The sequence below is a fragment of the Physeter macrocephalus genome, chromosome 16 (assembly GCF_002837175.3).
Source record: "Physeter macrocephalus isolate SW-GA chromosome 16, ASM283717v5, whole genome shotgun sequence".
NCBI classification, from domain to species: domain Eukaryota; kingdom Metazoa; phylum Chordata; class Mammalia; order Artiodactyla; family Physeteridae; genus Physeter; species Physeter macrocephalus.
In genome coordinates this window covers 43711263-43722582 of record NC_041229.1, presented here as the reverse complement: position 1 = coordinate 43722582, position 11320 = coordinate 43711263, and the positions used below count along the sequence as shown (strand labels likewise).

The following is an 11320-nucleotide window of genomic DNA, read 5'->3' as shown; positions in this document are numbered from 1 at the left end:
GCCTGTGCCCCGCAACGGGAGAGGCCACAACAGAGGGAGGCCCGCATACCACAAAAAAAAAAAAAAAAAAAAAAGTTAGTGAAGGAAAATATTTTCCAACTTCAATAATCTTTCTCTAAAAAAGCAGCATACAATTGTGATATTGTGATTCATAATAAGAAGTGCATATTTGGTCCTCCTGACCTCTTACAGAGCTCCTAAACCCCTGGAATTTTCTAAGTGATGAGAGGGACAACCGTGTCTTTTGTTATGTTAATGAGATGATACCGGACCCCACTTAAGGTGGGGGCTGGTTGCCAGGAGAACCAACCAAGTGACTTGAGGGTTGGAACTTTCAGTCTGACCCTCAACCTCCCAGGAAGGGAGCGAGCCTGGAGGTTGACTCAGTCACCAGTGTCCAATGACTTAATTGATCATGACTATGGAATGAGGCTTTCATAAAACCCCAAAAGGGTTGGGTTTGGGGAGCTTCTTGGTTGGTGAACACGTGGAGGTGCTGGAAGAGTCCGGCGAACCTGGACAGGGAGTGGAAGTTCTGACCCCTTTCCCATACCTCACCCTATGCATCTCTTCCATCTGGCTGTTCTTGAGTTATAACCTTTCATAATAAATTGATGATCTAGTAAGTATGTGTTTCTCTGGGTTCTACGAGCAGCTCTAGCAAACCCAAGGAGGGGCTCGTGGGAACCTCCGATCTACAGCCAGTTGGTCAGAAGCACTGGTGGTGGTTGTGTGTTGGGGGGGGACAGTTTCTTGGGACTGAGCCCTTAACGTGTGGGACCTGACCCTATCTCTGGGTGGACAATGTCAGAATTGAGTTGAATTGTAGAATATCCAGCTGATGGCCTGAAGAATCGCTTGTTGTTGGTGTGGGGAACCGCCCCCCCTGACAACACACACACAAACAGGTTGGAATTGGATCCAGAAACCCAAAAGAACAGTGGCAACCTCTCCCTAAAACAGTCTTATGGAAGTAGATATTTTGTGATCAGAATTGACATTCCCCCCCCAACTTTTTGTTTTTTTTGCTGCTTATATCTAAAATATATCCAACGCAATATATCTAAAAATTATATTTATAGTATTGAGTGGAGATTAGTTTAATTAATTTTGATCTGTACTCAGTGAAGAAGTTACTCAAATAATCCTGTATTTTATCCCTAAAAGGATTAGCAAATTAGGATCTGGTAATGATTTTGAAGTGTTCTTCCAAAGACTTGGAATTGCTTCAGGCAGAGCACGGTACACTAAAGATTGGGTAAGTCTATCAGCAAATTCTTCATGGTTAGTTATGAATATATTTTAGCTAAACAAATAACTCTGGATCAAAAAAAGTGACTTAAGCACCGTGCTTGTTCCATCTCTGATTCTGTTCATCAAATTGAAATTTTTTCAGTATTTTAATTAGTTTCTTCTGATATAGATCTGCATGTTTGTAAATAATATGCTTCTGCTGCTATTTCTTTCTTTTTCAGTTTTAGGTATTATCCATTTACTTCTTACTAGGAAAGCTAGGCATTCAGTTCTCTTATATCACTTCTTCTCCCAACCCCCAAATACTTTCCCTCATGGCATTTTTTCAATATATAGTTGTGCTACCCTTGTTGATTAGAAGACATTTTTTTCCTCCATGTATCCATACTTAACTCACCTCAAACTCTTAGTATATTCAAACACATCAGGTGAACCGGCAGAGTCCATTTTTCCCATCGGGGATCTTCTGCTCTTCTGGGTTCTCTGGTTATTCTTTCTGCCTGCCTATTCTTTTCACAGCTCTTGGCTGTGAAATTTTCCTTCACTAAGAAATCTGAGAGTATCTTCATTTCACTCGTATTTTGGAATTTCTGTTTGCCAGATTTTTCTTCCTTTTTCTTATTTACTCTCCACGTTTTTGGGAGCAGATCCTTCAGGAACTTCTTGAAAAGGGTGAATGACAGCTAAACACCTTGCATATCTGTTATACTATACAAAATTCTTCAATAATTTGACTGGGCACAAAATTTTGCTTGAAAATTCTGTACCCTTAGAATTTTGAACTCATTGCTTCATTGACTGTTGAGAGATGTTGTTTGTTCCTTGATCTCTTTCTTTTCTATTTAATTTATTTATTTACTTGGTTATACCAGGTCTTAGTTGCAGCATGCATGTGGTATCTAGTTCCCTGACCAGGGATCAAACCCCGGGCCCCCTGCATTAGGATTGCAGAGTCTTATACACTTTGGCACCAGGGAAGTCCCTTGTTCCTTGATCTCTTGCCTCTGTTTGTTTGTTTTTTTAAATAAATTTATTGATTGATTTATTTATTATTTTTGGCTGCATTGGGTCTTTGTTGCTGTGCGCGGGCTTTCTCTAGTTGATCTCTTGCCTCTGTTTGTTTGTTTTTTTAAATAAATTTATTGATTGATTTATTTATTATTTTTGGCTGCATTGGGTCTTTGTTGCTGTGCGTGGGCTTTCTCTAGTTGCAGTGAGCGGGGTCTACTCTTCGTTGTGGTGCGCCGGCTTCTCATTGCCGTGGCTTCTCTTGTTGCGGAGCACAGGCTCTAGGCACGCAGGCTTCAGTAGTTGTGGCTTGGGGGCTCTAGAACACCGGCTCAGTAGTTGTGGTGCATGGGCTTAGTTGCTCCGTGATATGTGGCATCTTCCCAGACCAGGGATCGAACTTGTGTCCCCTGCATTGGCAGGCAGATCCTTTTTTTTTTTTTTTTTTTTTGCGGTAGGCGGGCCTCTCACTGTTCTGGCCTCTCCCGTTGCGGAGCACAGGCTCCGACGCGCAGGCTCAGCGGCCATGGCTCACGGGCCTAGCCACTCTGTGGCATGTGGGATCTTCCTGGACTGGGGCACGAACCCGCGTCCCCTGTATTGGCAGGAGGACTCTCAACCACTGCGCCACCAGGGAAGCCCAAGCAGGCAGATTCTTAACCACTGCGCCACCAGGGAAGTCCTGCCTCTGGTTTTTTTTAAAGGAAGATTTTAGTATCTTCTCTTTATAACTGTGTTGCCCTTGGTGTACACGTGTATTACGCCATTTTTTAACATGCTGAGCTGGAACAAAGTGGACTCTTTGTTCTGGAAGCCTATGTATTGTAGTTGGAGGAAATGTTTTTTTCTTTGATTATTCCCTCTTTCCTCTTTCTCAAACCATTATTAATTTGTTTAGCAACTGTAGCATTATTTTCCAATGTCTTTATCTGTTCTTTTATGTTCTTATCTGTGTCTTTTTCTACATTCTGGGATATTTTTCTCTAGTCTGCCATTCATTCATTCTTTTTTATTTTTTCCCTCCATTCCCCATAGTACCTCCTTACTGTGGGGTGATTTTATTTTAGTTTGTGTGCTTGGTCTGTATCTTTCAAGTTAAAGACTTTCTTCAAATGCCTGGCCCTCTTTGGCAATGTATCTTATTTGGGAGTGAGACCATAAAAAGCTGATGGAAGCCCTGTATGCAGGGGTGGTACTTGTTGTAGGGGGCGCTTCACAAGAGAGGGATTGAGAATGCGTGTTCTTGTTGCTTCATTGGGAGCCAACTAACACTGAGGATCTATAGGTCTTTTGTCTTGGGCTAGTTATTCTCCCCAGACAGAAAATCTTTATAATCTCTTACCTTTGGGGTTGGTGAGGAGGGTAGATGTTAATATTATCTACATTTTACTTATGAGAAAACTAAAGCAAAGAAAGGTTAATAACTTTGGGGTTAATAACCTCCCAGAGTTATTTGGTAATAAGCCATGAAGCCTGGATTCAAACTCTGGCAGGCTAATTCCAGAGTCCCACTCTCAACACACCACTATATAAAGTATTCTGTTATATCAGTAGAAAAAAGAATAAATAGATAAACATCTAAACGATGGGCAAAAGGCATAAATCAGCAACTCAGAATTTGAAAAGTTGTTCTCTCTTGCCTTTTGTGTATGTTCTTGTTTTTTTATACCCGTCTGAGCATTACTCCTTTACTTAGTGAGATTTTGTATCTACTACTGAAACCCTCACTGTTCACTCTTCACTTGTTAGCACACTGCTTGTCAGAAAGTTATTCATGGAATTTCAGTCATTAAACGATTTGCAGCATTGCCCTATATAATATTGTATCATGATTATTTCCTTGCTTCTAATGATTCTCTGTCTTCTTAAATTATTTTCACCCAAATGCAACATTATCTTGTCTTTATTTCAGAAACATTTCTATTACATCTCCTGTTTTCTTAAAGGCAAGAATGTTAGGTTTTTTCCAAGGTAATTTTCATAGTATTGTTTATGTTATATACACATACTTTTTAACTGGTGAAAACCTGGGGTGGGTTTTAATATTATATTAACCCTTTAGTAAGTGGCTTATTGAGGTACTTAAATACTTTCCTTTATTCATTGCTGACAGAAACAGTCTTACTAATATTAACAGTGTCTATGATACTATGCATTTTATATGTTATCTCACGAGAGATATATTTTGTTTTTTGCGTTTTTTTGTAGGCAACAAACAAATTCAGCAGCTATCCACTGTATCACAGTGTCTATGAAACATATGAATTAGTGGAAAAGTTTTATGATCCAGCTTTTAAGTATCACCTTGCTGTGGCCCAGGTTCGAGGAGGAATCGTCTTCGAACTAGCCAATTCCATAGTGCTCCCTTTTGACTGTCGAGATTATGCTGTCGTTTTAAGAAAGTATGCTGATAAAATCTACAATATTTCAATGAAACATCCACAAGAAATGAAAACATACAGTGTGTCATTTGGTATGATACCCTTCCTTTTTCAAAATTCACAGTCTGTATGTTACTATTAATCTCTAAAATGTAATGATATACCTTAGGCCCATTTATTATTTATTGCTATTCCATATGATCAAATATTTTATGCATATAAATGTATCTTCCATTTCATTGATACCTGTCTTGCAATATACAAAATATAAATACCTTGTTAAATACAAAAGAGAGCAACCTTCTATATTGTTCCCTTTGCTTAAACTATAGAACAATGCCATTAGGTCCTCATTTCTATTTCAGAATCACTATTTTCTGCAGTGAAGAATTTTACAGAAATTGCTTCTAATTTCAGTGAGAGACTCCAAGACTTGGACAAAAACAAGTACGTTGTATATATATAGATATAAGTTATGCATGTAATAGATATAATGAAAAAGAAATACTAGCTGACATCTTTGTTGTTGAAGTATCTTTGGAAAGTTTTTTTCTGCTTTCTTTCTCTTCATTCTAACAGGGCTATACAGGGCTGCCATATCTCTCAAAGAGATATTTTTGACATTCTGAGTGGCATATGTGCTGTTGAGAAATGCTGGTACCTTCTTTACTACCAACTGAGTGGTAGTTACAAAATTTCCACCTTAATACTGAAGGTCCTCCACTGTGTGTCCCCATCTTTTTCCAGTTGCATCTCCTGTTCTTTCCATATCTGTAAATCATACTTCAACCAAGCTCTCCTATTCCCCAAACACACCTTCTTCCTCCCTTTTCTTGATGTCATTACCCACACAAAGAGTTCGTAATCTCCACTTCTAACTGGAAAAATTCTCTATATCCAGACTAGCAAATAAGGTAAAGCCATTAGTTTTTTTTCAGATGTTAAGCATTTGGGATTAATTCTTGTAAAATCACAAAAGTAAAACATAATACAAACAAAATTTTAAGACTGGAGAAAAAGAGAATGTTAGGGACAATTTTTTAAAGGTAGAATTTTGAGAGTGAATATCTACTGTATATTAAAAATATCGTGACGATACAAATATCAAATCCTTGGAGACTGATGCAAGAATACATAGAAAGACAAAGAGCAGACAGAACAAAAAATAGACCAGTGATATATAAGGATGTATTTGTAATGAAGGTTACATTAAAGTCAAATGAGAAAGAAAGGTATTCAACAATAATATTGTATAAGCTCTTTTAGGAATTGATAAAAAAGTGAATTCAAAATCTCACTTCACATTCTATGCAAAAATAAACAACAAGGAGAGAAGAAATTTTTAGTAAAAATTGAAATATCTTGGAAGTGAGATTCCAAGTTTAGAAATAACAATGCAATCAGATTTGAGAATATTAAAATGGTTAATAATATGGAAACTGATACTCCAAATCAAAGGTAAAAGACTGGAAAAACTCTTTTCCAGAAAATATGGACAGGGGTGTAATATAGATACAATAAAAATACTTTTTTTTTTGAAAGTTGATAGAAAATCAAAAGAACAAAGTCGGAAATATTGGCACTAGACAAGAGAAATCATTCAAAAAGAAGATACCACCTGATAAAAAAAATTCAAATTTACTAATAATTCAAAAATACAAATGAAAATAATGTCATACTATTTTCATACCAAATAAGTAGCAATTTAAAACTTGTTTGTACACATTGCTACAGGCAGTACACTGAAACAGATGCTCTCATGTTTTTCTGATAGCATTGTGAATTGCTTTAAACTATTAAAAAGCATAAATACTTACTGTTAAAATTTCTAGGGACATGACAGGTTTCTTACACTTTGCCATAATATTTCTATTTCTTGAATTTTTTTCTTCAGGAAAGAGTCTCAAAATGAGGGAATAAAATGGCTTCTCAGAGAAAGTTACAAATTATAATACCAGATAATTCAAAACAGCCTTAATACCTATGAGGACAGAAATTACTAAACAATCAGATGTCCACCCATTTAAACATTTTGTAAAGATTAACACTGATGGTTATAAAGGATGTATAATAAGATATTTATAATAAAATGTTAAGCAAACAAAAAGGTCATAAAATTGTACATATACAATATTTTATCGAATATAAAGAAAATCTTACAGAAAACCAATTAGTATGATAATCGTGTTATCCTTGGGTGAATAGGAAGATTTATTTACTTATACTTTACAATTCTATCCAAATTTTTTATGTGAGTAAATAAATCAACAATTATAAGTAAATTTTAGAGAAATGCCAAACACCATATAGTCTATTAAGCTGATTTTCTATCAGTAAATAAATGATATTTCTTCCTTGTGGAGAGCTGCTGTTGGCATGGTATGGTAATCCAGGACACTGAGCTTTCACTTCCTTGAGTATTTCTGTATTTGTCTTACCATCTCTAAATGATAGTTAAGGTACAGATTGTGTCTCTATATTAAGTTTACATATCCTGAAACACCTGGAGCCATGCTTTGTACATAATATGAGTAAATGCTGGCTAAAGTAAATTAAAGTGGATGTTGAATTTCTCAACCAAAACTTTGAAATGTGAGGAAGAGACACTTCTTGAATCCTGCTTTTCTTAAATCAATCCCTTAACCCATCAAAGGATACAGAGTGTTGACTCCCTGGTACTTTTATGCTCACATAGTATTCAACCTCAAGACCTACCTCCTCCAACCCTAGGGAGGCCAGCCTGCTTCTGGTGGAAATAGATCCTGTTTACATAAGTCTGGTGCTGTGAGCATTTACCTCCCAGGGATTTTTCAGATTGAACCCTGCTCTGTACAAGAAACATCCAAATGGGGTGTGTACATAACCACATGAAGTTTTGTGTTTGTAGCAGTGCTTTATGAATTTGGTTCGGAAACCTGTAGCATCTTATTGAAATTATGGTTCATTCAGTTGCCGCCTTTGTTAGTTTATGTGAACTGCTCACAGGTAAAGTGTATGCCCAGTTTACCTTTATACTATCTCAAAACGCGAGTTCTCAATGCTAAATAAATGAATGTTGAAAATAGCTCAAATCCAAACTGTGGGGCCTTTAATTAGTCTGTCTTCCTGTTGTCAACACAGTGCAGTTGAAGGAATAGTACTGAGTTACTATTCACTCTAAAACTTTCTAGTTGTGAACCTGGGCAAGTCATTTATCTACTGAATCTGAGTATCTCATCTGTGGAACGGGGCTATTATCCTGCATAACTTGGAGGACTGCTCTGAAGATTAAAAACAACAAATTTTATAAACACTCAGAATAGTAATGGGCACATTGTTTTATTATTAAATCTAAAAAATAACAAAACTAAGTTAATTAAATTTTTATGTAAAGTAATTTATGATTCCTTGTGGTAATGGTTATTTCTCATTAGTTAATTAAATTATGACAGACTTAATAGGTTGAATTTAATAATGTTCTTGCCCTACTCCAGGCTTGCTGGTAAATTTTCAGTTATATTGAGTCATTTTTATTACAGTAACGCTGTCCCGCACACTTTGGAATGTGAGCTCTGTGAAAGCCAGAAGTGTCTGATATATAACAGGCATTCAGATATTGTTGAAAGGGTGAAATAAGCACCACCCCTTTTGTTCATGATAGGTTTATCTTTAAAAATAATAATTAAAATATTATTAGCTGTCATTTGGTAAATATGTATAATTCCCCAGGTACCCTACTAAACATTAATAGACTATTCCATTTCAATATTGAAATGACTTCTATGAACAGATTTTTATGAGACTTAAGATGAAAAAAGTCTTGCCTGTATTTGAATACCTAGGTTTATCAATTAATTATTTCAATATAAATAAAAATTACTATATATTTTTTCCATGGGCACATTGAACATTTTTGGTCCTTTTATAAGCCTCAGCAGAGTAGTATTTTGTAGGATTAAAAAAATGTAACTCTGCATGCTACTGTTCTTAATTTGCATGTTATAGGAATTTAAAATATATTAGCTGTGTTTAGTTTTGTTTTGAATTTTTAGTTTGCTGGGTAGTGCACATATTTTCATGAAGCTACAACTGTATTCCTTTCCTTTTCTAGCCCAATATTATTAAGAATTATGAATGATCAACTGATGTTTTTGGAACGAGCATTTATTGATCCTTTAGGATTACCAGACAGGCCTTTCTATAGGTAAGGGTAAAAATATGACTCTTTATTTTATTTATTTATTTTTTTTGTGGTATGCGGGCCTCCCTCTGCTGTGGCCTCTCCCGTTGCGGAGCACAGGCTCCGGATGCGCAGGCCCAGCGGCCATGGCCCACGGGCCCAGCCGCTCCGCGGCACGCGGGATCCTCCCAGACCAGGGCGCGAACCCAGTTCCCCTGCATCGGCAGGCGGACGCGCAACCGCTGCGCCACCAGGGAAGCCCGACTCTTTATTTTAATATAATTTTTTTCTTATCTTTTGCCCTGTGGGAAAAATGTAGTTGATTTCTTGCAAGCATATAAAAAAATTCCTAAATATATGTAGTAAATGATAAATATATTATTTATTTATATAATGTAATATGATTCCTACAGATCTTTATTTTATTATCTTTTTTGTTTCTGTGTATAAAAGAGTATATGTTCATTGCAGGAAATTTAGAAAACCCAGGAAGTCAGAAGTAGAAAATAAAAATCTACCCAACTCTACTTGTCAGATATAAAATCATGTTTGTCCTTTGGTATACATAATTTTAGCCCCTCTTTTATTTTATTTTGAATATATATGTATTTATGCATACATATAAGGCATAATAAATATATATTTATTTACTCTATCTCTTAATGTTGACATTTAGTTTTTTTATAATTTTTGACAATCATAATTATTTCTGATAAACACCAACTGTCCGCAGGTTGATCTTACTAAGTATTCAGAAAGAATTAGATCATTGACCAGCCAGAAACGACCTCATCTTTCTGTTTAGGGATTATCTATGAAAGAATTGGAATTGAGCATAAAGGCATCATCCAAACAGGGTGAATGGATTCCCCTTAGTGGCATAATCATGTTCCTTTCCTTCTTTACCTCTTTACTGTGGAACTTGTCCTTCTCTTCCAGGGCTGTTACATGCACTGGCTTAGCTCCTTCAGTAAAACATCAGCTTCTTCCTAGGTCATGTTGAATGTTATAAAACTGTTTTTAATGATTCTTCATGCTTGACACTAGGTATTATAACATGACTTCTTTTTTAAATAGGAGAAAAACACAATGATAGGTTGTCTGGTCACAAATGAAACCCTATAATCACAATTGTACTACATTTCAGAGGATAGAGTGGTATTTTGAAGTCATCACTTCTTGCAGTGTACCTTGAGAATGATCACTTCATCTCCCAGACCTCAGTTTCCTCCTCTTTGAAATTATAATATCAACTCTGTAGAGTTTATTTTCAAGGATTAGAAAAATGATAGGTAAATAATTTAATGCCGAGCATGATCCATAGTAGGTGACAAGCTGTTGTTGCTATCATTGTCATCATTTTTGTTGCTCTGAGCCACTTTAAGTCATCTGTCTAAAGTCAAAATATAATTAATTGCCGCATATTTCATAGACTAGTCTTTGGAGATTGAACTTGTAAATTTAGTTGACAAGTGGCAATTAGAATTATACAATCCATGAGTTGTAGAATGTCCCTGTTTTTTCCCTTGTATATATAATTCGAGCAACTGATAGCAAACTATTTTTATCAACAGACATGTCATCTATGCTCCAAGCAGCCACAACAAGTATATGGGGGAGTCATTCCCAGGAATCTTCGATGCTCTGTTTGATATTGAAAGCAAGGTGGATCCTTCCAAGGCATGGGAAGAAGTGAAGAGACACATTTCTATTGCAGCGTTCACCGTGCAGGCTGCAGCAGGGACTCTGAGAGAAGTAGCCTAAGAAGTTTCTTTGGGGAACACATTGAATTAGTATGATGTATCACTCAGAAAGAATCATGTTGGATGTACTGATAAACTGAAAAATAAAGTTGTGTACATATATATACATATCTAGATGCAGATAGATACATATATCCACCTTGGCATTCTTTTTTCTTCTCCATATAGATCGAATAAGAAAGATGGATGATTTTTATTCTGTAATTATAGAAAGTCCTTCTGAAGTTGGACTGTTTAAATTAAGAAGAGAGTAAAATTTTAATACACTTATGTGGCATTAACAGAGAATCATATCTAATTCAGCACTTACAAAACTACTCCTGTCACTGCACATGTAGAAAACATCAGTTTGTTATGTGTTGTGTATTTTTAGAATTTTTATAAATAAAACTGTACCATGTATATTTTTCTAGGACTTGATTTTTTCACTCACCTTTGACATTTCATCCATGTATTATTGTGGCTGTAGGTCATTAGATTCCACTGACACAGAGCATTCCCTTGCATGGGTATAACACTTATGCATTAGCATTCAGTCAAGACAGAGAAAACACACAGAAACATAGACAGAGAAAGTTAATGTAAAGAATGATTAATTACAATAGCATTGGAGCAATGAAGTATTGTCTAGTAAAAGGTAAAAAGAAGTTTAAAGAATATAAGAATTACAGGGACTTCCCTGGTGGTCCAGTGGCTAAGACTCCGCACTCCCAATGCAAGGGGCCCGGGTTCACCCATGAACTGGTCCCCACCCG

The 11320-nt window shown here is 36.1% G+C and overlaps 1 protein-coding gene across 2 annotated transcripts in view; it reads left to right on the top strand.

Annotated features, from left to right (window-relative positions):
• The window catches only part of FOLH1 (folate hydrolase 1), a 75551-nt gene extending 64870 nt beyond the window's left edge, over window positions 1-10681 (top strand). For both annotated transcript variants that reach the window (XM_024131707.3, XM_024131709.3), the window contains 5 exons: window positions 1168-1258; window positions 4471-4735; window positions 5009-5090; window positions 8734-8826; window positions 10377-10681. In XM_024131707.3, coding sequence (XP_023987475.1) covers window positions 1168-1258; window positions 4471-4735; window positions 5009-5090; window positions 8734-8826; window positions 10377-10566 — 721 coding nt within the window. In that variant the 3' untranslated portion in view covers window positions 10567-10681. The remainder of the gene's footprint in view (window positions 1-1167; window positions 1259-4470; window positions 4736-5008; window positions 5091-8733; window positions 8827-10376) is intronic.
• The last annotated feature ends 639 nt before the right edge of the window (window positions 10682-11320 follow it).